General features: G+C 62.1%; 1 protein-coding gene across 19 annotated transcripts in view; it reads left to right on the top strand.

Annotated features, from left to right (window-relative positions):
• ANKRD11 (ankyrin repeat domain 11) overlaps positions 1–25,395 on the top strand; it is a 179,891-nt gene that overhangs the window by 150,901 nt on the left and 3,595 nt on the right. For 8 of the 19 annotated variants that reach the window (XM_043599913.1, XM_043599895.1, XM_043599901.1 and 5 more), the window contains 8 exons: positions 2,375–2,513; positions 12,187–12,357; positions 12,458–12,661; positions 13,826–13,968; positions 16,107–16,254; positions 16,540–23,054; positions 24,437–24,535; positions 24,622–24,765. In XM_043599913.1, coding sequence (XP_043455848.1) covers positions 2,375–2,513; positions 12,187–12,357; positions 12,458–12,661; positions 13,826–13,968; positions 16,107–16,254; positions 16,540–23,054; positions 24,437–24,535; positions 24,622–24,765 — 7,563 coding nt within the window. Of the gene's footprint in view, positions 1–2,374; positions 2,514–11,643; positions 11,741–12,186; positions 12,358–12,457; positions 12,662–13,825; positions 13,969–16,106; positions 16,255–16,539; positions 23,055–24,436; positions 24,536–24,621; positions 24,766–25,395 lie in introns of those variants that run through there. The other 11 variants (XM_043599914.1, XM_043599904.1, XM_043599905.1 and 8 more) reach the window with 6 other exon arrangements.

The raw sequence follows: 25,395 nt of genomic DNA, 5'->3' as shown, positions 1-25,395 counted from the left end.
TATTTTTTGTTTTAACTTTTCTTTATTCTGAGAGCTAGAGCAAGCATGAGCGGGGGAGGGGCAGGGGGAGAGGGGGAGAGAGAGTCCCAGCAAGGCCCCGAGCTGTCAGCACGGAGCCCAACATGAGGTTTGAACCCCCGAGCCGTGAGATCTTGACCTGACCTGAAGCCAGACTCAGCCCCTCCTGTTAGCTGCTCTGGTCGGGGCATTGGTATCTCCTCCTGGTTTTAGTTTGCATTATCCTAATGCAGAACATCTTCCCAAATGTGAGTTAGTTACGTGGATAGTTTCCTTTGCAAAGCGCACATTCAGATCTTTTGCTCATTTAGAAACAGTTGTTACGTTCTGCAGTAGCTGTGGTGATCCGTGCCCCTCCCTCTTAGAGGAGACACCCCCTTGTCGGCCGTCAGGTGTTGGGGACCTTGCGCCTGTGTGCCAAGAGCTCTTGTCGGGATCAGTGTTGAATTTTATCACAGGCTTTTTTGCAACTGTTGGGGTGGTCATATGATTTTCTTAACTTTATTTACATTGATTTCTTTTTAAGTTTGTTTATTTTGAGAGCGCATGAGTGAGTGTGCATGCGTGGCAAGCGGGGGGGGAGGGCCGAGGGACAGAGGGGGAGACAGAGAATAATCCCACGCAGGTCCCTTGGTGTCAGCGTGGAGCCTAACACAGGCTCGATCTCATGACCCTGGGATCATGACCTGAGCCGAAGTCAAGAGTCTGATGACCCACTGAGCCACCCAGGCGCCCCACGTTACGCTGATCTTCGAAATTTCTTGCATTCCTGAATGCTTTGTGATTGCTATTATTTATATTATCTCTTTTATATACCCATAGGTCAGACTCGCCAGGAGCGTTCTTGGTGGGAAAGTGTTTACACAGTTCGGGGGTTTTGCTGGTGGGTGTTCTTCGGTCAGGGCTAGGGGTGGCAGGGTGCAGGTCATGAGGGGCATGTCTGTGCAGCCCCGTCTCCCAGGATCCCTTCCTCATCCCTGCCCTGGGCCCCTCTCTGCACTCCACGTGCCCTCGAAGCTGGCAGTGTGTTCCAGCAGCAGTGTCCCTGCTCATTTGAGGGTGTCCCGTTGACTGCCGTGGTTGGTAGATGCTAGCTGCTGAAGCCGGAGGGCTGTCAGGAGCGTGGGCCGTAGGGACCGTGGCTGTGCTCAGTCCTGGCAGGTGGCGCCTCCCGGGAGCAGCCCCAAGGACCCCTGCTGCTGTGGGGGTGGCATGGGCTCGTGGCTGTGGCTGGACCACGTTTGCTAACAGCTTCCCCGGGGAAAATTGCAGGGAACCAGCTTCCCGGCGGGGAAGGGAGCCAGCTCTGCATGTCCCGCCCACGTCAGCCCTCTGCGTGCCCCTCGGAGCCTCTTGCCGTACTGTGGACGGGGCCGGGAGGCTGGGGGTGGTGCTGTGCCACAAGCGCACGGGGCCAGCGTGTTGGTTAGAATTGTGGAGGACCCCACCGAGCTGTCCCCACCCAGGACGGTGTCGTCAGCCAGGGCTCTGGGGCGTCCAGGGCTGTCAGCTACTGCAGCCGGCAGGGGGCCGGGGGGGATCGGGGGGGGGGGGTGCTCCTGCCTCCGCTCGGTGCCGGGTCCATCACCACCCACCCTACCGCCACCTGCACTTTGGGATCGGGCTGCCCCACCCCTGCCCTCTGGGGCCCTAGGCACCTTCCGCTTCCACACGGGACCTGCTCATCCTGAGTGGGTGCTGTCTTTCTGCGGATGGCGGCCCCGGGGCAGGTTTGGTGCTGACTCGCCCGTGTCGGCCCGGCCCGCTGGTCAGGACGGCGCTGGGATGCGGGCTTCGTGATCCTCACCCCGCAGCAAAGCCACCCCGAGACTAGAATAGGAAGGAGGTGATGGCAGCACGTCTCCCCCCTTCTCCCCCACAACTGCCACAGGGCTCTGGCCCGCAGGATCTGTCCCCGAGAGCCACCCCCTGGTGTCTCAGGCAGGCCCCTTCCGGGAAGGGAGGAGCGCAGCACCTGGGGGAGGCCCTGCGGGCAGAGGAGCTCGGAGTGGAAGACAGGACTCTCTACCCGCCAGCACTGCCTGTTCACGGCCGGCTCTTTTCCTCCTTATTTAATCCCTCCCCGGGAAAGCCGCACTGGAGGCAACTTGTGTCTCCCTGGTGTCTTGCTGAGAATGCTCCGGTTTCAGGATGACCAGCGGGGCTGCCTGGGGCCAGAGGAAGGGGCAGGAAGCCGCGTGTGCTTGATTGGGCCCGGCGGGCGGGAGGTGCTGCCGATTGTCCACACACGAGGTTTGCTCTACTGGGCACGTGAACTGAAATCGTAGTAGATGTGAGGACTCTGAAAACTTAAAATGGGAATGACGTCTTCTGAAAGCGTCGCTTTCTTTTCTAGGATAAAGATAAAGTTTCTCTGACCAAGACCCCAAAGCTGGACCGCGGCGATGGAGGGAAGGAGGTGAGGGAGCGAGCAACCAAGCGGAAGCTGCCCTTCACTGTGGGGGCCAATGGAGAGCAGAAGGACTCGGACACAGGTACGGGCGCTGCCCTCCCTCCCTGCCGACCGCCCCCGCCTGACTCTTCTCCTCCACAGAAAGGGTGCTGGCCTCCCTCCCTCCGGCGTCTCCCGACCCTGGCCCCTGCCTGGGGTGGGCCGCCAGGACAGGGGCCCCCCCAGCCTCTCTGCACCCCTCGGCTGTGTACCAGGACTCTCTGAGGAGTTGTGCTAGAGGCCTGGGTGGGGCCCAGAGCGAGCTGCAAGGACATCTTCTCTGTTGTTGATGTTCGGGCTGACTCTGTGCGGACAGGAAAGGCTCACACGCAGGGAACCCCCCCGGGAGTGCCAGGCAGGAACACTCCCCCGGGCAGGCTCCTGGTATGTGCCCAGCTGTGACCATCAGCGTGGGCTCCTCTGCCCTGAGGTCCCCGGGCCCCCCTGGCTCTGTCCAGTCCCCTGAAAGTCCTGTGTTGGAGAATAAGTGTGTTTTCCCTTAGGGCTACAAAAGCGCACAAATTAAACCCAGTTGTGTGGAATAGAAGCCAGAGGGAGCATTGAGAGGGAGCCAGAGTCAGTGCAGTTTTCCCGCGGGTGTGGCGGGGCCTGGCGTGCAGGGCAGGGCTGTGCACATGTGCGTGTGTGTGCGTGTGTGTGTGCGTGTGTGTACGTGAACGTGAGTCTGCACACAGCGTGCACTTCTGTCTCTGTATGTGTGTGTGCGTGGGGGGCTAATAACACTGGGCACACACACTTGAAAGTCAGTGCCTTCTTGAGCAGCTCTTGGGGCCCATGCTTTCTCCTGCCAGCCCAAGCTCCCTCTTCCTTTTGACCTCCGTGCTCAGGGGCCTGCCCAGCCTGCCGGTCATCTGACTGCTCTCTAGACATGTGAACCATTCGCGGGCACGGGCGAAAAGGGCCACACAGCACCCAGAGGGCCATCGAACCTGCGGTGAATTCAACCAGAGGGCAAGGAACAGAGGCCCCTGCCAGAAATGGGTGTGGATGGGGCTTCCTGCGTGTGAGGGTCCACGTCAGGTAGCGGGAAAGTGGGCAGGGCCTGAGACAAGATAAGCAGGCTGGAAAATGGGGAGAAACGGCAGAGGGAACAGCCTGGAAATGTGTGTTTGTGCCATGGCTTTTATTCACGAGGTCACAGGTCCCTCCCCCGCTTCCTCCTGTGCAGGAGCTCCCTGAGCATATGTCCAGTCATGTAAAAGCCAGAGAGAAGTGGGCTTGGTTTTGCCGGCAAGGATATTGAGGAAGGTTGTGAGCCCCCCAGGGGTCCTTCACGAGGGTTCGACATGGCCCACGGCTCCTGTGGCTGAGCTGGCACAGTGGGGACAGGGAGAGGCCCGTGGATGCATGTGGGTGCCCTGGGCTCGCAGACATTGCTGTGGGTCAGGCTTTAGGCCCGGAGGAAATGAGGGCGGTTAGCGCAGCCTGGATGTCCTCCCTCCTGTTTTTGGTGCCGATACCAGTCTTAGTGGTGGGGGGCCTGGGGTTGCTCTTTGGTCGTTAGCTGTGTGGATGGGTGGGGGTGTGAGGCTGGTGTCTGGCTCCCGGGATGTTCCTGTAAATGCCCCAGCAGCCTCGCTGTGAGTTAGGGAACCGCTGTTAAGAGCTGCTTCCTGAGAGAACCTGCTGTCTGAGCTGTGCGTGCGCCTGGGTAGGCAGCTGCTCTCGGGCTGTCGGCTCTGCTCTGCTGGGGAGGACTTCTTGGCAGTTCCCGCTTCATCTTCCGCTGGCTTCTTGGGCTCCTGTGCTTCCGGCCGGCCTTCTGGATTCGTCTGTTGCTGGCCAGTGTTTCAGCGAGAGGCTGCCAGGTGGGTTCGCCTGAACCCACCTGGGTCCTCTGGGGCATCCGGGAGACTCTCGGGGTGCGCAGGGAGTGCGCCCGTTGTTTCTCTGTGAGTTGTGGGTCCAGGTGAGGGCAGGGAAGGAGTCACCGTTGGGTAGGAAGAAAGCGAAGAACGTTTAAAAAACAGAATTTCCCGGCCAAGGACTATGTTACAAAAATCTAAATACATATGAAATATGGTATTTGCCCTCCTGTTATGATCGTTTTGGGGGCCGGTTTTACATCGTCTACATCTGCTTTGTTAAGATAACACAGCTAGATTGTCCAGTGAGAGGATTCTTCTGCGCATGTCGTGCAGGACTTGGATCAGGAGCCTGAAATTTCAAACTCGAATCTGTATGCGTCACACACAGGACTGGGAAGCGGGCTGTGGGGCCCCCGGCTGGCCCTGGAGGCCTCGGTCCCGTCTGCACCTCTGCCGAGCGGAGTGCCTGACCCGGGTGCAGACTCTGAGAGCTGCACACCTCTGGCCAGGTGGCTCCCGGCCGCTGGGCTGTGCCTCCCCCACCGAGTCAGGAGGCAGAAGCCACGCGGGGAAAGACTGAAGGAGTGAACTGTGGGTGCCGAGTGACTGAGATTGGGGGACTCCAGTCCCCTCGGGGCCAGGCCGGGTCTGCTCGAGGTTCCCTGTATCCCCTCCCACCCTGCCCAGCCCCCTGCTCCTGCTGTGTCCCTCCGGCGCCCTCTGCTGGGAAGATGCGGCCCTGCGCTCACCGGGAGGGGAGAGCCGCGGAAGGCTCCAGAACTCGGGGCCCTGAGCGACAAATAGCTTCCTCAGCTGTGCCCCCCAGGTGGGAAGAAGAGGCTGATGAGCCCCCTCCTAGGGACCACCGAGCCACCGGAGAGCATTGTCCTGGTTCCTCGACCCCCGTGAGGGGCCTCCGCAGTGCTTAGTCAGGCCTGGGGGCGGCCTGCCAAGAGCAATACGGCTCGCCTGTGGTGAAAGCTGGACGCACTCTGCATCCAAGCCAGACCGCCGCAGGTGGTTGGTCACTTTAGCTGCCCACAAGGCACCCCGGACAGCTCGTCCTTCCGGAGCCAGGTCTGTCTGGGCGCAGGAGGGACGGGCCGCGTGTGCTTGCCCAAAGCAGCCTGACGTCTTCTAGGAAAAAGAAGCTCGGAGACGGCTCCTCCCGTGGCCACTGGGGAAGGCAGCCTGCCCCCTCCCCGCTGAACAGGAGGCGGAGGCCCCACAGGGTGGCCTCTCCCGGGCAGGTCGCCTGAGGCCCGCTGCCCAGTCTCCACTTGCGGTGTTGGGTGCGCTGGCTTCAAAGTACACTAATCTGTCTACTTTGTGCAGATTAAATTTCTCCTCAGCTTAAATCTCTAAGCAAATGTTCAGGCCCCTTTCCGTGCCCACCCACCCTCTTCAGGCTTCTGCATGAGCCCACTGCTGTGTTGCAGTTTTCCGTCCTTTAGTGTGGACGTAAGCCCCGCTACTTCCTTCCCGAAGCCACTTCCTTCCCGAAGCCACCAAGGTGGGCCCTGCCCCTCCCCAGAGGCCACACAGCGCCCCCCCCTCCCACCCGCCCCGCCCTTCAGAGCACCGCCCCATCAGAAGCATCGGGAACTGCCTGTTCTCAGTACCTGAACGTTTCTTTGTAGCAGTGAGAAATTCAGGTTTGTTTTATTTTGTGAAAAACACTCTTGTGTCCAGTATCTGGATGTTTATTCAGCAGTGCTGACATGTAAGCTACTCGTGCGCTCTGTGTTAGGGGTCTGGGGACACTCCCGTATTTACTGAAATCACGGTCACCCTGGTTCCGTAAGATCGGAAGGGGTGGCTGTTGTGACTTCTCCTCTGGGACTGTCCCTGTCTGGGGAAGGACTCTGGCTCCACTGCTGCGCGCTGGAGGCGGCATGTACGTGACTGGGAAGGGCTTCTCTGCTCACTCCCTGGCTCTCCAGGCGCTGCCTGTGGTGGTGGGGGGAGCTGCAGGGGAGCCTCTGGCTGGAGAGGACATGTGCCACCCACAGGGACACCTTTTCTGCATTGTTTTTCCTCCCTAAACTTGGACAGTTTCTTCCTGTACGGGGGGGTGGGGGGGGGAGTGTGGACTGGCCAAGGAAGGCTCTTTATACTTAAAATTCCTGATGTTCCCCATTTGCAGAATAGGTGGGAGTCTGCAGGGCCGGACCCTCACGACCACCCTGGGTTCTGTGACTCACAGGGAGGAGTCCCTAGGACCATGACTGATAAAGCATGGAGTGCAGTCCAGGGGAGCTGGCTACTAGGGGGAGCCTGGGCTGCAATGTGGCTACTCTGCCCGGTGGTGCTCCCAGGGTCTGGGGCAGGGGCTGACCGATGGTCAGAGGCTTGTACGGACCGGCCCGGGGCCGGCAGGGTTGACGGCACGGTTCGTACGCTGGTGCAGGTTTGGATTAGGGTTTATTTCGCTTGATTTTTGAAAGTCCTCGCCATGCTTTGGTGCCATGAAAAGGGGTCAGTGTTGGTCAAGCTGGGTTGTGGGGTGTTCATGCCAGCATCGCTTTCTCATACCCTGGCTTCCTCCCCACGGCTGTGACAGCCCTCCCTGAATTTCCCAGCGTCCGTGGAATGAGGACTGTGGTCCCCCTTGACTAGAGGCCACCCACCCAGCCCATGACCTGGGAGAGCCCCACCTGCACCGCAGAAGGCAGACATCGCAGATGGACCCCAGCCCTTCTCTTTTGGGACAGAGGAGACCAAGACCAGAGAAGTCAGGGGCTTGCTGAATATCCCCTCTGTCTTAAGTGACCGGCGGTGGTAATTGTCTTTAAAGGAAAGAGAGAAGTGGGTACAAACCAGGAAGATGGAGGGAAAAGCCAGACAAAACTCAAGTGCCCCCATGCAGACTGGGGGGGCGGGGGGGGGACCCTTGAGTCCTGGTCCTGCAGCATCTGGAGAACCTGAGTGTGAGGCCGGACAGAGACAAGCCCCCTTGCGGCTCCCTGCCTGATGTGGGTCGTCTCCAGCGTGCACGCTGCCCTGGCAGAAGTGGTCTTCCAAAAGCCTCTTAACTTTGGGGTCGGACCCTGTGTTGGTATGGGTGCGGGGTGCCCCCGGTACGCCAGCACCCTGCCTGCCGTCGGCGTTGCCTGAGCTCCTCCTGGTATCTCCGGGAGCTCTGCGATCCCACAAGCGCCCCACCGGATGCCCTTCTGTGGAGTGGGGTGCAAGAAGTGTTGACGTCGTATGGTTTCGTGGTGGGGTGTAGGAGGTGGAGGTTTCCCTTTGGACCAGTGTGCTGGACTTTGTCTCCTGAAAAGCCCTCTTCTGGAACAGCCCAGAAGTCGGAGGGACCGAACGAAGGACTGGTTGTGAGCGCTCCAGGGCCCTGGGGGCTGAGGACAGTGGGAGTCAGCTGCCGGCCTCAGGCCCCTCGGGGCCACAGTGGACAGGCCCCTGAAAGCCACATCAGGGACACCGCAGGCTGGAAGGCACCATCCCTGAGCCAAAGCCCTCTGTCTCCTCCGGCTGGCATCCAGACGGGGCAAGGGGCTTTGAGAGCTGTCCCCGGAAACGAGCCCCATCCAGTCCCAGACCAGAGCAAAAGCCAGCCCTCTCCAGAGACATTGGCTTCCGTGCAGTGTCCCGGCCCCGGTGTTCAGGCAAACACTAGTGCCGGGTCAGAACCACGTACCACGTGGAAGACACCGCCATCCTGAGACAGAACCAGCCGCGGGGACCTTGCGTGGGGATGACTGGATACAAAGCACGGGTCAGTAGGGTGCAACAGAGGAGAAATTGAAAACGTGAGCAAGGAACAAGGCGCTGCCAGAAAAACACCACGTAGATTTTTAAAAATACAAAACGGAATACATGGAAATGAAAATTGCCAATGGAATTAAAAATTCAACGGGCAGATCATATAGCTCATTAGATGCGACAGAAGAAAGAATTGGTGGCTTGGATAGTCATCAGCAAGGAGATCGCCTGCACTGAGGTATGGGAAGAGGAGGAGGAAACGAGAGAGGTTCAGGATGTGGACGAGAAAGCAGACTTGGGCCTTTGTGAGACGGGGTCCTTGGGCATCGGGGCGCACTGTGCCGCGGGCAGGACACAGGTGGGTGTGCGCGTCCGCATGTGCCAGCCAGATGGCAGAGGCAGGTGGCACTCCTGCCCGGCTCCGTGAGGAAGGCCGTCTCAGTGGCACACCTGCCTCCTTGCTGCCAGATTAACTGCGGTGACATCCACGTTCTGCTGGGGAGGGAAACGCAGCGGCAGGAAGTGGAGTCTGAGAACCATGGTCTCTTCAGCCCCCCCCCCTCCCCCCCCCCCCCCCAGGAAGGCCGCACTCTAGCCCGCCAGCTGCGGTGGTGTGTGGAGGGAGCGTGTTCCAGAAGGCCCGGGTTGGTGGGATGGGCTGTGGAGAGTGGGGACCTGCGTCTGCCGACTGGGTGGCTGCACCCGGGCAGGGGTGACGCGGTGGGGCACCGACGGCACAGACCGCGGCAAGCTGGCACCATACAAAAATCCCGGGTGGTGTCACATCAGCTGTTTTCCTGTCAGCGACGCGGGGGAGCTGTCCGGGCTCGGGTGAAACCGTCATCTCCCACCAGGACCACAGCTGGGCTGACCGGAACAGGGCCGGGAGGGTTGGGGGGGGAAGGCCCCAGCCTTGAGAGCTGCTCCAGTTCCGCCACCATGAGGACGGGGGTGGCCGGCCTCCTTCCCGGGCCTCTGCAGAGCCCTCGGAGCCCCCAGAGGCGTGTCCAGGCTGCAGGCCAGTGGCCGGTCCCTGCCTGCAGGTCACTGCAGGGAGGCTGCACAGGTAGGCCTGGAGGGCCACCTCGACCTGCCAGGTTCGCTCTGCTCTGCAGCCTGGCACGGGCCGCTGGGAGTTCCTGGAGTCCTCCTTTGCTTCTGGCTGGATATTAGAAACAAAAACGAGCAGGATGCCAGAGAGGCTCTCGGGTTGTCCTGAGAGGTCGCTCTGGGTCATAGCTCCTCTTCTGGCGAGTGGCCCCCCCCCCCCAGCTGGGGCTGGGGGTGCAAAGGTAGGCTGGGCAGCCTCCTCCCCACCCCCACCGCCCTGTTGTGGACACCCCATCACAGGCACAGCAGCGGCTGGGAAGAGGGGCAGGTGACCCTGACCGCGTGTCACTTGGCTCCTCTGGCCAGAAGTCCAAGCTGCCCTGGGCCCCCCGCACCCGAGGCCACACGCCGCCTGGCTGGACTCAGGCCCTCTGGGTACCGGGAGGTGTGGGGGCTGGTGGAGAGAAGGGTGTCTTAGAAGATGGGATTCTATTTGGGGGCTTTTTCCTGTGGTGACACTCGGAAGACGTCCTCCCGTTAACGCCCCCGAGACCTGTGTGGGGAGGTGGGCTGTGCGAGGCCCCTCCCACCAGGAGGGAGTCAGTACCTTCCGCTTCCCTGAGCATCGTCCAGCCTCAGCCGGGCTCTTGGCCACAGAGGGGAGGGAGGCCCGGTGCGGCGGGCACACGGAGTCTCTTCCTGAGACCGCGGGCCTGGTGTGGTGCCGTCACGTCCTGCTCCGCGGTGGGGGACGGTCTGTTGCCGCAGAAAGCCCTTTGGGCGCAAGGCTGTGGAGGTGTTCGGCTGCCACTCCCAGGAAGGGTGTCTCTTGGGACCCCTGCCACAACCCACCCCCACCCCCGACCGCTAGGGAGTCTGCTGCCTGTGTTGTCACTTGAAGACAGTGACTGCAGTGCCCTTGTGCCCGGTCCCTCTGGCACCGCAGGGTCCTGTGGGGTCTGTTCTGAGGACGCGCTGCCCACACCTAGCCTCGCACCTCCCTAGGCCTGCCCCAGAGAGCAGAGCTGGGCCACCGGCCTTGTCCTCTGAAGTTACTTAGTGTAATTTGCAGATGTCCCCATGAGCAGGAATCCTCGTGTGGCACGTGTTTCTCTGCGCTCTGCTGTCTCCCTCCTCCGGCAGACTTCCTCTCTCCGCGGCCCCCAGGGAGGCGCAGGGGCCCTGAGAGGCTGGTGGCTCTGTGGTTGGAGACCAAGCGGTGGTTCCTAGGAGACTGGGTGGAAATCGGGTCCTGACTGCGGAGCAGGGCTGTGTGCACGTGCTTTCCTGCTGCTGTCCTGACACCAGGGCCCCGTGCTGGAGACACCAAGCTGGTGGGGCATCTGTGTCCGAGTCATAGAGCAGGAGGTCGGCTCGTGTGTCCTGGGGGCGTGGGCCTTGTTTCTGTCATTGTTTGTACTCAGGCCGTGCGAAGGAGCAGCTCAGGGCAGAGCGGTCACCATAGAGAAGGGGGGGGTGGGTGGTTAGTGGAGCACTCGGCCGTGTGAGAACTTTTAAACCCGATGCCCTGATTCGGGGGGTGTGTTCCAGAAAGCTCGGGTTGGGTGGGATGGCCCCGAGTGACTGCGAAAGTGTGGCTTAACTTCTCGGGACCTCGTGGGGCCACCGGGCAGGGCTGCTGCTATGTGTGGTTCCTCGCCCTGTGTAGAGGCTCCGAGGAGGCTGCCAGCCTCACCCCTGTGCCTGCCAGCTTGTAGGCAGAACAGGGGACAGGGTGGATAAGCTAGGGTCCTTGGTCACAGATGAGGAGCGTTCTGGAGCTTTCTTCCTTTCTCGAGCCCGGGCCTCATGGGTTGGTTAGAGACTCATCGTGGCTGGGGTGCCTGGGGAGCCTGTGTTGCAGCGAGTCACAGTGTGGTTTCTGAAAGGGCCGATCGCAGTACTTTCTAAGGAAGTAGCTCACAGAAAACTCTTCTTGAGAAAATGGAAAAGGACGCATCTGTGGGCTGGGGATGTTGTCCTGGAGTCGGGCAGGCGGGGCGCACGGGAGCCTGTCCGGTCCGTGTCTCCCAGACAGCACCCCCACCTCCCCAGGGCAAACCAGAGCCAGCGAGCCAGCCGAGGGCCCGGAGGGGGTCCTCTCTGACGTGCGGAGTGGAGAGCAGGAGGCCCCCCTCCCCCGAGGAGAGTTTCAGGACCCCCAAGTCTCCCATGGTGACCCTCCTTCCCTGGCTGCAGTTTGCACCGTGTGACCTAGAACACCCCCTAGCCAGCCCGACCCCCACACCAGGGCCCCACCCAGCACGCACGGGGGCAGTGTGGGGAGGGCTCCGGGCGCCTGGTGGATCCCTAAATCCCCGGCAGGAGGGGCACGAGGGCGAAGGAGGACAGTGAGCTTTGGCTCCGGGTTCACGGAGTCCGGGGGGTGTTTTCTGTCCCTTCCTCCCGCCTCTTCCCGGAGAAGCCACGCGGTGTGTCTGTGCTCAGGGTCGGCAGGGAGCTCTGTAAGGGGTCAGACCAGTGGAGGAGGTGTGCGCTCCGAGGAGGTGGAGACGGAACGGCCGAGCTGTTCCCTCGTGTCTGGTTAGTGCTCTGTGTTGATGCCTTTAGATGCCTCCAGCTCAGTCCATGTCGTGGTACTGCAAGGCTGGTTCGCTCCTCGAAGGGCCATGGCCTGAAATGGAGGTCCCTAGAAGCAAGAAGAAAGGTACAGTACTGACAAGTCGGCCTCGACCTTTTATGTGTTTCTGAACTGTGTTTGCCATTTATCTCTGCACTGTGTGGAGGCGGGACGGGGAAGGAGGAACCGGAGTGTGGACACGTGCACTTAACGGACGGAGACCTGTCCCGCGTGAGCCAGGGCCCCAGCGAGGGGCCGTCCCACCGCCTGGCGTGCGGCGGGCCGTCGCGACCGGCCGGTGGGGGCCGAGGCGGGGCAGGCCTCATTGGCTGATGACGAGGTGTTGGAGTTGTCTCTGTTACCGCCGGAGGTGACGACCGCGCGGCTCGGTGCTGCCGGCCCTGTTCTCGCCCTTTCCCCGTGAGCTGTGAGGTGTGGGAGGCGGGGGCTCCGCGACGCCAGGCAAGGCCGCGCGCGGGTCCTGAGGACCGCGTGGCATGAAATGTCCCCCTGTCTCCTCCACCGCCTCACAGAGAAGCAGGGTCCTGAGCGCAAGAGGATTAAGAAGGAGCCCGTCACCCGGAAGGCCGGGCTGCTGTTTGGCATGGGGCTGTCTGGGATCCGAGCCGGCTACCCCCTCTCTGAGCGCCAGCAGGTGGCTCTCCTCATGCAGATGACTGCCGAGGAGTCCGCCAACAGCCCAGGTGAGCCCCCGGTGCCTCGAGGAGGCGGCCCAGGGCCCGGCGGCTTCTGTCACCGGGACACGCCTGGTGACGCCCTGCCTGTCCTCTGCTTGGCCTGCAGTAGACACGACGCCAAAGCACCCCTCCCAGTCGACAGTGTGCCAGAAGGGGACGCCGAACTCCGCCTCGAAAACCAAAGACAAAGTGAACAAGCGGAACGAGCGCGGAGAGACCCGCCTGCACCGCGCGGCCATCCGCGGGGACGCCCGGCGCATCAAGGAGCTCATCGGCGAGGGCGCGGACGTCAACGTCAAGGACTTTGCAGGTGAGCGCTCACGGGCGCCCTCACCCCGCGTGCCCCGGAGGCCCCGCCTGGGGTCCGGGGGCGGAGCCGGGGGCGGGCGGGGGGGGGGGTGGTTGCGCACAGGAGTTGGGGGCAGCGGGCAGACCTCGCACTTAGACCAGGGTGATGTGCTGTTGCTGCGGAGGAAGAGGTACTGATGTTTCGGAAAGTATTTCAAAAGAAGATCGCTTTCTTATTTTTTATTATCTTTAAGAGAATTGGGGGCATTTTTAGATGCCACTCTGCTGTGTTGTGTAGACCCCAGTTCCGTGGAAGAGGAGTCACGCCCCCGGCACGTTCAGGGAGAGGCGGCCCTGCCTCGGTGCCCGGCAGCCCGGGGACCGCACCCCCCAGGGAAGAAATGTCTCCTAGAGGGCCCTTTCATTTAAGCCGGAAGTAGGTGTTCCTCCCCCGGCCCGAGACAGCCAAGCTTTACCTGCTTTGAGGGCCGTGTGGTCATGGAGGAGTATTGCCGGGTGTGAACAGGACGCTTGCTCTGTGCCGCAGCATCGGCACGTTCCACAGCCGTTCGTTCCGAGAGCGCGTGGGACGTGAGACCAGCAGAGCGGTCTCCGTGACGAACCTGTCTAGGCTGCAACCACTGCCCTAGTTGATGGGGTTTCTGACCCAAACCTAATGTAGCACCTTCTCTGAAAATACAATTTTCCTAAGGCGAGATTTGCCAAAGCCCTGGAATTTGTGTCCACAGGGTGGCCCCGTTCGCACACTGACATTTGCGGGTGGCCTGTCGAGGCTCTAGTGGAGACGGCCGCCAGAGGAGGCCTCCCCGCGTGGCCTCAGCCACGTGCTGCCCAGAGGGCATGTTTCCAAACCTGCAGCTGTGGTCACAGACCCTGCCACCCTGCCCGCAGCCCCCTCGGCCGCTCTCCCCGTACCCTCCACGTGTGTCGCCAGATACGCTGGATTGAGCCTGCCACCCCCGACGGGTCCTCTACCCCAGATTGTGCCCGCAGAGGGCGAACCTGGAGGGTTAGCGAGCTGTACATCGCGGGGCAGACGGGGCGCCCCAGCAAAGGACACTCAGGGCTCCCCGGGACCGTAGCCCTTCCGCGCAGGGTGCTGCCTCGGGACAGGAGTGGCGTTCTTGAGGATTAAATAACATAGGTCCTAAGTGTCTGTTTCCAGGCTGGACAGCGCTGCACGAGGCGTGTAACCGGGGCTACTACGACGTCGCCAAGCAGCTGCTGGCCGCGGGGGCAGAGGTGAACACCAAGGGCCTAGATGACGACACCCCCCTGCACGACGCCGCGAACAACGGGCACTACAAGGTGGGTGCCTCCCCGCACCCACGTCCCCCGCCGGGCCTGCTGGCCGCCTTGGACATCATCCTGTCGCTCCCTGTCCCGCCGTCCCTACCGTCCTGCACGTTTGCCCCCTCCCCCCCCCCCCCCCCCAACCAGAGCCGTCCTCTCTGACCAGCCCACCTGCTTATCCTGGGTCAGCACCTGGGTGACCTCTTGCTCCATGTGACAGGGCCCTGCTCTGGTCATGCGGGCATGTCTAGGTTTTAGCAGCTGGATGATCATACGGCGGTGGGGAGCGGGGGAGGGGGGGTATTCATGGGCTGCTGCCAGCACTGTCCTTGTCCTTGTGGCATTTACTGTTGATGAAGCACAGAGAGGTGTAGCCAGTACACGGGAGGACCCTCGTAACCAGTCTGGGAGCAGCGAGTACCCAAGCGCACGGCCTCCCTGAGAGGACTAGCCCCCTTGGGGAAACGGCTGCCTCTGGGTCTGATGCAGGAGACGCGCAGAGGTGGCGAGGCTCTTGCTGTGGTCGTTACCAGACCTTCGTGAAGAGGCCCAGGAAGGACAGTGGGGCCTGGCGAGGACAGCGCCTGTAGACCGGAACGCACCTCTGACGCTCTCCTGTAGCTGCTCTGCCCCGTCGCCTTGGGCAGGTGCCAGGGAACTAGCAGCACCCAGCGAGTGGCGAGCAGTCGAAGGATGATGAGTCACACAGTCGGGGGAGGGCTGTGAATGAGAAGATGCCCACGGTGACCGGACGAGTCCGGACACAGATTGTGTACTTGACGTCAGGGCTCTTGGTTAGCTCCTTGGGTTAGATAAAGGCATCGTGTGGTTATTTTGGTTTTTTAAGGGTCCTTTTAGAGAAATGCTAGAAAAGTTTATGAAATGCCTGGGACCCACTAGAGTACCCAGGGTGGGGGAGGGATTGATGACACGAGTCTGGCGCTACGTTGGCAGCCGACAGAGTGGGGAGGGACAGGGTCGTCCTCTGAATCTCTGTACTTCTGTAATTGTCCTTGTAAAACTATCTTACGGAACAGACTGTGGAAATACGGGGAGGGGTGCAGGGTAGCGGCCCCCGGAGAGATCCCCGTCCGGATCCTGGGACTGTGAATATGTGACCTCACGTGGTAAGGGGACTTCACGGATGGGAGTAAGCAAAAGATCATGCAGTGGTGACCCTCGATTATCCCCACGGGCCCAGTGCCCTCTGGGGTCCGTGTAGCAGAAACCCTTCCCCAGGAGGGAGGAGACCGTGAGGGCGGCTCGCCCGCGTTGCCAGCCTTGGCAGAAGGGGCCGAGGGACATGGTGGCTTCCAGCAGTTGGGACAGCCCTCAGCAGGCAGACGGCAGGGACACAGGGCCCGTCCCACCAATGCAAGGGACCCCACACACACGGAAAGGAAGGAGCCAACACCACACATCTGTAGGGTCAGCGAGACCCGTTGCAGACTTGGCGAGACGGAGGGGCTGGTGATTCGCTAGAGCTGCCGTGGGAAACCCGTGCCCGGGAAGCGGGGTCCTGGTCGGGGGAGGCCGCGGCGTCCTAAGCGGGAGTGAGCGACGGGGTGTTCCTGGTTAAAGATTGTTTCAACACCGCAGTGTCCGAACTGGGGCCGAGACAGCACTGGACCTGCACTTGAGGGCAGTGAGTCGGCCGCCCCGGTGTGCAAAGCACACTTGCCGGCTGTAGACAGTTGAGCAGAGCTGCCGCGGGGTCACCTGGACCGTGTCTGTCATTCACAGGACCCCCCCCCCTTACTGTGTCAAGGCACGAAAGAGGCAATCTTCTTTTCTAAAATAAACGAGAACACAAAATAAACCTACTTGGAAGAAGCTCGCTCTTTGTTTCCTCTGTTCTGTCACGTCCCCGCTCCCCACCAGACCTCCAGAGCCCTTCTTTCCACACCCCGCGGGCCCTGCCGGATGGCGGCTCATCGCTGGCGGGAGACCATGGGGCCGTGGTCGGCCCACCACCGACGGGGAGGACTCTGCATGGGAGCGCAGACCTCCTCCGTGTGGCGGCGTGCTCGGCTGGGGTGGGGGGCCGTGCCGTGGCGGTGGGGGGCTGTCGTCTGGTCGAGCACAGGTACCGGCACGGGGGTGCGTCGCGTGCTTCTCGGAAAGCCCCTGACCTGCCGGTTGCTGTTTCGTAGGTGGTGAAGCTGTTGTTGCGGTATGGCGGGAACCCTCAGCAAAGCAACAGAAAAGGCGAGACGCCGCTGAAGGTGGCCAACTCCCCGACCATGGTGAATCTCCTGCTGGGCAAGGGGACCTACACGTCCAGCGAGGAGAGCTCGACCGGTCAGTGGCCGGGAGCCGCACCGCGTGTGCCGGCTGGGGTGGGGGAGCTTCTGGACGGCCGGGACCCCACCCCCAGGGTTTCCTCGTCCTCCGGCCCTGCCCTCACACAGATCTCTCTCTCATTTCCTCCTGCCCGTGGCTGGCCTCCGATTTATCTAAATCAGGCGAAGAGCTGTCTCTCCTCCCCTTCCCTCCCCCTCTGCCTCGTCTGCAGAGCGCCGTCCCCGTGCATGTTCAGTAGGGTCGCTGTGACTCTGCCTCTGACCTCTTCCTCCCTGTTCCCAGCAGAGAGCTCAGAGGAGGAAGACGCCCCATCGTTCGCACCTTCTAGTTCAGTTGACGGCAATAACACAGACTCTGAATTTGAAAAAGGCCTGAAGCACAAGGCTAAGAATCCAGAGCCCCAGAAAACTGTGACCCCCGTCAAGGATGAGTACGAGTTTGACGAGGACGACGAGCAGGACAGAGTCCCTCCAGTGGACGACAAACACTTACTGAAAAAGGATTACAGAAAAGAAACTAAGTCAAATAGTTTTATTTCTATACCCAAAATGGAAGTGAAAAGTTACACTAAAAATAACACGATTGCACCAAAGAAAGCGGCTCATCGCATCCTGTCAGACACGTCAGACGAGGAGGACGTTGGTGTCACTGTGGGGACAGGAGAGAAGCTGAGGCTCTCGGCACACGCGATACTGCCCGGTAACAAAACGCGGGAACCGTCCAGCTCCAAGCAGCAGAAAGAGAAAAATAAAGTGAAAAAGAAGCGAAAGAAGGAGACAAAAGGCAAGGAAGTGCGGTTTGGGAAAAGGAATGACAAGTTCTGCTCCTCCGAGTCGGAGAGCGAGTCCTCGGAGAGCGGGGAGGACGACGGGGACTCGGTGGGGAGCTCTGGCTGCCTCAAGGAGTCCCCACTGGTGCTGAAGGACCCGTCCCTGTTCAGCTCTCTGTCCGCCTCCTCCACCTCGTCTCACGGGAGCTCTGCCGCCCAGAAGCATAACCCCGGCCACGCGGACCAGCACGCCAGGCACTGGCGGACAGACAATTGGAAAAGCATCTCTTCTCCCGCCTGGTCAGAGGTCAGCTCTTTATCAGACTCCACAAGGACGAGACTGACGAGCGAGTCTGACTGCTCCTCCGAGGGCTCCAGCGTGGAGTCGCTGAAGCCCGTGAGGAAGAAGCAGGAGCACAGGAAGCGGGGCGGCCTGCAGAGCGCGCTGTCGGAGAAGAAGAACTCTTTCCACGCCGGCGTGGACGGCGCCATTCCCAAGCTGGACAAGGAGGGCAAGGTCGTCAAGAAACACAAGACAAAACACAAACACAAAAACAAGGAGAAGGGGCTGTGCTCCGTGGGTCAGGAGCTCAAGCTGAAAAGTTTCACTTACGAGTATGAGGACTGCAAGCAGCGGCCGGAGAAGGCCATACTCCTGGACGGCGACGTCCCCAGTGAGGGCAAGCTGAAGGCCTTGAAGCACGACCGGGACCACTTCAGGAGGGAAGAGCGGCTCGGCAAGGTGAAGTCGGAAGACAGGGAGTCCTGGCTCTTCAAAGAGGAGGTGGTCAAGGTTTCCAAAGACGAGAAGGCCCTGAAGAGAATCAAGGATGTGAGCAGGTCTTTCCGCGAAGAGAAAGACCGTGCGAGTAAAGCAGAAAGAGAGAAACTGGTGAAGGAGAAGTCTCCCAAAGAGGAACGACCGAGGCTCTACAAAGAGGAAAGAAAGAAAAGGTCCAAAGACAGGCCCGCCAAGCCAGAGAAGAAGAACGATTGTAAGGAGGACAGGCTTCCGAAGGAGAAGGAGAAGGCTTTCAAGGAAGAGAAAGACAAAGCGAGAAAAGAAAAAGTCTACAGGGAAGACTCCTCCGCTTTCGACGAGTATTGTAATAAGAGCCAGTTTCTGGAGAACGAAGACACCAAATTCAGCCTTTCTGACGACCAGCAGGATCGGTGGTTCTCGGACTTGTCCGATTCGTCCTTCGATTTCAAAGGGGACGACAGTTGGGATTCTCCAGTGACAGACTACAGGGATGTGAAAAGTGACCCCGTGGCCAGACTGATCCTGGAGACCGTGAAGGAGGACAGCAAGGAAAAGAAGCGGGAGAGCAAGGGCCGTGAGAAGCGGGACTACGGGGACAGGCGCAGCGACAGGGACGCCTTCTTCCGGAAGAAGGACAGAGACTGTCTGGACAAGAGCTCCGAGAGGAGGAGGGAGCAGGCGGACAAGCATAAGGGCATCCCCGGCTGCCTTCCCGACAAGGACAAAAAGCGGAGGGAGTCCGCCGAGGGCGGGCGGGACAGGAAGGACGGCCTCGAGGCCGCCAAGGAGCGGAAGGATGGCCGGCCCAAGCCCGAGGAGGCCCACCGGGAGGAGCCGAAGGAGGTGGCCGGCGAGGCCGGCTTCAAGGACAGGCCCGACTGTGACTTTGGGAAGGGCCCCGAGCCCTGGGAGAGGCTCCACGCAGCAAGAGACAAGGAGAAGAAGGAAAGGGGGAAATTAGAGAAATACAAAGATAAGTCCGGTGACAGAGACAAAAGCGAAAAGTCTGTCCTCGAGAAATGTCAGAAGGACAAGGAGTTTGACAAGTGCTTTAAAGAGAAGAAGGATCCCAAGGAGAAGCACAAGGACAAGGAGAGAAAGGCGTCTCTTGACCAGGGGAAAGAAAAGAGGGAGAAGAATTTCCCTGGGCTTCTGTCCGAGGACTTCCCTGAAAAAAAAGACGAGAAGAAGGGTAAAGAGAAGAGCTGGTACATCGCCGACATATTCACAGACGAAAGCGAGGACGAGAAGGACGAGTTTGCGGCCAGCGGGCTCCGACTCGGGGACGCTGGGGACGCGCCGCGGGCGGACGGCCCCCAGGACGCCGACCGGCACCGGAAGCACTCTGCCGACCGGCAGCACTCGGAGAAGCAGAAGGAGCGAGAGCTCCGAGAAAAGAAAAGGGAGAAGGGAGCCGCGGAAGGGGCGAAAGACAAGAAAGAAAAGGTCCTGGAGAAGCACAAGGACAAGAAGGACAAAGAGGGTGCGGACAAGTACAAGGACAGGAAGGACCGCACCTCGGCCGACCCCACCCAGGAAAAGAAGAGCAAGCAGAAGCCTCCCGAGAAGCTGGAGCGGAAGCCCTCCGCGGAGGACAGGGCCAGGAGCAGGCACCGCGAGAGGCCGGACCGGGAGCACTGCCGGGACAGGAAGGTGTCGAGGAGCGCCGAGGCGGAGAAGAGCCTGCTGGAGAGGCTGGAGGAGGAGGCCCTGCACGCGTACCGGGAGGACTCCAACGACAAGGCCAGCGAGGTGTCCTCGGACAGCTTCACCGACCGCGGGCAGGAGCCCGGCCTGAGCGCCCTCCTGGAGGTGTCCTTCACGGAGCCCCCGGAGGAGAAGGTCAGGGAGAGAGAAAGGCACAGACACTCTTCGTCCTCGTCCAAGAAGAGCCACGATCGGGAGAGGGTCCGGAAAGACAAGTGTGAGAAGAGAGACAAGAGCGACGATTACAAGGACACGGGCAGCAGGAAGGACCCCGGCCAGTGCGACAAGGACTTCTCGGACGCCGACGCTTACGGGATCCCTTACGGCGCCAAAGTGGACGTAGAGGACGAGCTAGATAAAACCATCGAGTTGTTCGCCGCCGAAAAGAAAGATAAAAATGATTCCGAGAGAGAGCCTTCCAAGAAAGCGGACAAGGAGCTGAAGCCTTATGGCTGTGGCGCCGCCGGTGCCCTCAAGGACAAGAGGCGGCGGGAGAGGCACCGCGAGAGGTGGCGGGACGAGCGGGAGAAGCACAGGGACAGGCACAGCGACGGGCCCCCGCGGCACCACAAGGACGAGCAGAAGCCCGCAGCCAGAGACAAGGACAACCCTCCAAACGCACTCAGAGACAAGTCCCGGGACGAGAGCCTGAAGCTCAGCGAGGCCAAACCGAAGGAGAAGTTCAAGGAAAACCCGGAGAAGGAAAAGGGTGACTCGGTGAAGGTCGGCAACGGCAACGATAAGCCGCCGGCAGCCAGAGACCAGGGCAAGAGAGATGCCCGGCCCAGAGAGAAGCTTCTGGGCGACGGCGACCTGATGATGACCAGCTTCGAGCGCATGCTGTCCCAGAAGGACCTGGAGGTCGAGGAGCGGCACAAGCGGCACAAGGAGAGGATGAAGCAGATGGAGAAGATGAGGCACCGGTCCGGAGACCCGAAGCTCAAGGACAGGGCGAAGCCCGCTGAGGACGCGCGCAAGAAGGGCCTGGACGTGCCCGCACGGAGGCCGCTGGTGCCGGACCCCGCCCCGAAGGACAAGAGGCCCAAGGAGCCCGCTCTGGCCCCGCCGGCCGCCGACGGCAAGCCCCCCCTGGGGCCGGCCGGGGACGCCAGGGACTGGCTGGCCGGGCCGCACGCGAAAGAGGCGCTGCCCGCCTCCCCGAGGCCGGACCAGGGCCGGCCCACCGGGGTCCCCACGCCCGCGTCCGTGGTGTCGTGCCCCAGCTACGAGGAGGCCATGCACACGCCCAGGACCCCGTCCTGCAGCGCGGACGACTACTCCGACCTCATTTTCGACTGCGCTGACCCCCAGCCCGTCTCCAGCACGTCCGCCAGCGCCTGCTCCCCCTCTTTTTTCGACAGGTTCTCTGTGGCAGCGAGCGGGATTTCGGAAACCGCGAGCCAGACGCCTACGAGGCCGCTGTGCACGAGCCTGTACCGTTCGGTGTCTGTCGATATCCGGAGGACCCCCGAGGAAGAATTCAGCACTGGGGACAAGCTGTTCAGACAGCAGAGCGTCCCCACCGCGTCCACTTACGGCTCGCCAGGGCAGCGCCTGGAGGACAAGGCCCCTGTGCCCCCAGGTCCTGCCGAGAAGTTCGCCTGCTTGTCCCCGGGGTACTACTCCCCGGACTATGGCATCCCCTCCCCCAAAGCGGACGCTCTGCACTGCCCGCCTGCGGCTGTGGTCAATGTCACCCCCTCCCCAGAGGGTGCTTTCTCTGGTTTACAAGCGAAGTCCCCGCCTTCGCACAGAGATGAGCTGTTGGCCCCGTCCATGGAGGGGGCCCTTCCGCCTGACTTGGGCATCCCCCTGGATGCCACAGAGGACCAGCAGGCCACTGCCGCCATCATCCCCCCGGAGCCCAGCTACCTGGAGCCGCTGGACGAGGGCCCCTTCAGCACGGTCATCACAGAGGACCCCGTCGAGTGGGCGCACCCAGCTGCCTCGGAGCAGGCCCTGTCCTGCAGCCTGATGGGGGGCGCCCCCGAGAACCCCGTCAGCTGGCCTGTGGGGCCGGACCTCCTGCTTAAGTCCCCACAGCGCCTCCCAGAGTCCCCGCAGCATTTCTGCCCCACTGAGGCCCTCCACCCTGCTGCCCCGGGGCCCTTCGGCGCCCCAGAGCCCCCTTACCCAGGCTCCCCTGACTCGTACCCTCTGTCGGCCACCGAGCCTGGACTCGAGGGCGCCAAAGGCGACGTGGTGGACACAGTCCCGGCCGCTGTGCCCGCCCCAGAAGAACCAGCCCCCTTTGCCCCTCCTTCCAGGCTGGAGCCCTTTTTCACCAACTGCAAACCGCTCCCTGACGCGCCCCCCGACGCGGCCCCGGAGCCTGCGTGTTTGGCCACCGTGACTCAGGTGGAGGCTCTGGCGCCCATGGAGAATAACTTCCTGGAAAACGGGCACGACCTGTCGGCCCTCGGCCAGGTGGAAGCGGTGCCCTGGCCTGATGGCTTCCCCAACTCCGAGGACGACTTGGACCTGGGGCCCTTCTCTCTGCCAGAGCTTCCTCTTCAAGCTAAAGACGTTTCCGATGTCGAAACGGAACCAGTAGAAGAGACTCCCCTTGGCCCTCCGGAAGACACCCCCGCGGGGCCCCCCGTAGTCCCGAGTGGCGGGGATGTCCCTGCAGCGGCTGCCGAGGAACAGCCCGCACTGCCTCCCGACCAGGCGGCTCCCCGGCTCCCCGCCGAGCCCGAGCCGGAGCCCCCCGAGGAGCCCAAGCCGGATGTGATGTTGGAGACCACGGTAGAGGCAGGGGTCACGTCAGAGGGGAGGGTCCCCCCCGAGGACTCGGACTCCAGCCTGGGGCCCGCACCGCCAGCCCCGGAGCGGCATCCAGCGGGGAGCGGAGACGAGGAGGCCGAGGGCCGGGACCCCCCGGCCGTGTCCCACGGCACCCCCGACGCCGGTGTCGTTGCCGCCGCCGCCGCCGCGGATGGCTCGGCACAGGCACACGTGGAGGACGGGGCCGGCCCGCTCGACGGGGCCGGCCCCGAGGGACCTGTGGGCGGCATCCAGCCCGAAGCTTCAGAACCAGAACCCAAACCCGCGGTCGAAGCCCCGAAGGCGCCCAAGGTGGAGGAGATCCCCCAGCGCATGACGAGGAACCGGGCTCAGATGCTGGCCAACCAGAGCAAGCAGAGCTCGCCGCCCGCCGACAAGGAGCCCGCGCCCGCCCCGCCCGCCCGCGCCAAGGGCCGCTGCTGCGAGGAGGACGACCCCCAGGCCCAGCACCCGCGCAAGCGCCGCTTCCAGCGCTCCAGCCAGCAGCTGCAGCAGCAGATGAACACGTCCACGCAGCAGACGCGGGAGGTGATCCAGCAGACGCTGGCCGCCATCGTGGACGCCATCAAGCTGGATGACATCGAGCCATACCACAGCGACAGGTCCAACCCCTACTTCGAGTACTTGCAGATCAGGAAGAAGATCGAGGAGAAGCGCAAGATTCTCTGCTACATCACGCCGCAGGCGCCCCAGTGCTACGCCGAGTACGTCACCTACACGGGCTCCTACCTCCTGGACGGCAAGCCGCTCAGCAAGCTGCACATCCCCGTGGTGAGTACCGGAGGCGGGCGGGAGAACCCGCTGGCGGGGCTCTGTCGGCCGTCCCGCGTCCCGCGTCCCGCGTGCGCTCCCCATCCGGGGCCTGACTGGCCAACCACACGTGTGCCCAGCGCTCGGTCCGCTGGGTCGACGGTCTCACCCAGCTGGTCTGTCTGCTGTAGCTACGCCCTGCAGACCCCCAGCTGGGGCTGCCCTGGGGCCGCTCGGTGCCTGCCCCTGCCAGTGAGGGTCTCCGCTCGGCCCTTTTAACACCCCCCGGTAACACTCCGTGTTCCCAGTGGCCCCAGGTTGCCAGCCGGAGGCCAGGCCTCACTGTCGTCACCGTGCAGCCCTGAGCAGCAAGCACCCTGGCGGCTTCCCCGCCCCCCCCGCCACTGTGGGCTTTGGGAGCCCAGGGACCCCGTGTCTGTGCAGACCCCGCCATCTACACACACCACCTTCCAGCTAGCCGTCTGCATCCCCACTTCTCCCATTGTACCCTCTTCCTCGGGGCGGGCTCCTGCCACCACCCCTGCCCAGGAACAGCCCCCCTGCAGCACAGCCACCGCCCTGGGCCCCTCAGCACCTGTTCAGCCCAGGCGCAGGTGACTTGCTTCATCTCGGACCCTCCCACCCGCTTGGAGGGGAGCCAGGACTTCCGTTGCGTTACCATCAGGCCCAGAACAGGCCTGCAGCCCACAGGGCCCACCTCAGAGCAGCCCCCTCCCCCCCGAGAGTCACACTGGATCGTATGTTCTGGAAGGTGGCATCTGAGCTGGCGCTTTCTTCACCGGGTGTCTTCTGAACAGCGATAGGTGGCTCTGAGCGTCAGGTTCAAAGGGCGAGGCCTTGGGGGCACGGCTGCCCGGGCCACCACCGTCCCTGGACAGCCCAGTCTTCCGGCACTTTGATGGGGCAGGGGGGTGGGGGACAGACAGCTTTGAGCCCAGCAGGACATCTGGCCTGAAAGCATCCAGGTGCTGGGTCTCTTCTGGGTCACTGGTTCAGAAAAATCTGGCCTGAGATTTCTGTTCAGTGACGTGTTTGGTTGCCCTTTTGTTTAAATTTTGGTTTTCAAAACGGAGCACCATGACCTTCGTGGAAAGTTCGGAAAATAGAGAAAACAGCAGGGGTCGCTGTGGTTTGTGTAACTTCTTATTTTCCACTGGGACTCCCGCCTTTCGTTCTAGAAAAAAAAAGCTTTCCCTTCCCGTGGTCCCCACGCCATAAAGCACCCCAGGCCATTAGGGGCGGGCGGGCAGAGGTCAGGCATTCCTGGACTTCTCGCCAGGCCAGAGGGTGCGTCTCAGGGCTGAGTCCTTCAAGTGGGTTGGTGTTCCTGGTGCAAGTTCACAGCCTCACCAACCACCCCACCCCCACCCCCGTGATTGCAGATCGCGCCCCCTCCCTCCCTGGCGGAGCCCCTGAAGGAACTGTTCAAGCAGCAGGAGGCCGTGAGGGGGAAGCTGCGGCTGCAGCACAGCATCGAGCGGGTAAGAGGGGGCAGCGGGCACGAGGGGGCGGCGGGCACGGGGCGTCTGTCCGGGTGAGTCCTGCTCATCTGGCTGCTCTCCTCCAGGAAAAGCTCATAGTCTCCTGCGAGCAGGAGATCCTGCGGGTTCACTGCCGGGCAGCGAGAACCATCGCGAACCAGGCAGTGCCGTTCAGCGCCTGCACCATGCTGCTGGACTCCGAGGTCTACAACATGCCTCTGGAGAGTCAGGTGGGTGACCGTCCGGGCCCGGCACTCGCTCTCCCGTCTGCAGCTTCCCAAGAGGAGCTGGGCCTCCTGGGATTCAGCTGCGCTGTGGGCAGCGAGCGGGAAAGGGCCGCATCCCGCAGGTAGCCCAGCCTGGTTCAGTTCCCCAGTCCGCGCCAGGGCCGGGGAGGGTGGCGGCGACCACACGGCGGGACACGCAGCAAGCAGCAAGCACCCTGGCCGTGTCGAGAGATGCCCCGCTCCAGGGTCCTCGTGGACTCCAGCAGTCTCTCCGCTCACTGAGAGTTGTACTTGTTTTAGAGGAAGATTTAAATAAGAGACGAGTAGTATCCAGGCGACGTGCTCTGTGGAGGCCCCACCGGGAAGCTGTCCTGTGGCAGATGGGGGCAGAGCAGGGCCCACGGCGAGGGGAGGATCCTGCGGGCCCTGGGGTCCTGCTGGAACAGACTTCCTGCCTGGCCTCACCTGCTGGCCGCTCCCAGCGATGACCCAGGAAGGGGTCCCTCCTTTGCCCCCGCTGTCCCACCCCACATGCACCCAGGCCTGGGGTCAGACCGACACTGGTTTACTCCCCGATTTGTTCTCTTCCCCAGCCGCCTCCGAGACTTTTTAAAAACAACCCTGAACGTGTCA

Source organism: Prionailurus bengalensis, chromosome E2 (assembly GCF_016509475.1).
Source record: "Prionailurus bengalensis isolate Pbe53 chromosome E2, Fcat_Pben_1.1_paternal_pri, whole genome shotgun sequence".
NCBI classification, from domain to species: Eukaryota; Metazoa; Chordata; class Mammalia; order Carnivora; family Felidae; genus Prionailurus; species Prionailurus bengalensis.
Note: the sequence above shows the minus strand (reverse complement) of the source record. Positions and strands in the feature narration are given on the sequence as shown.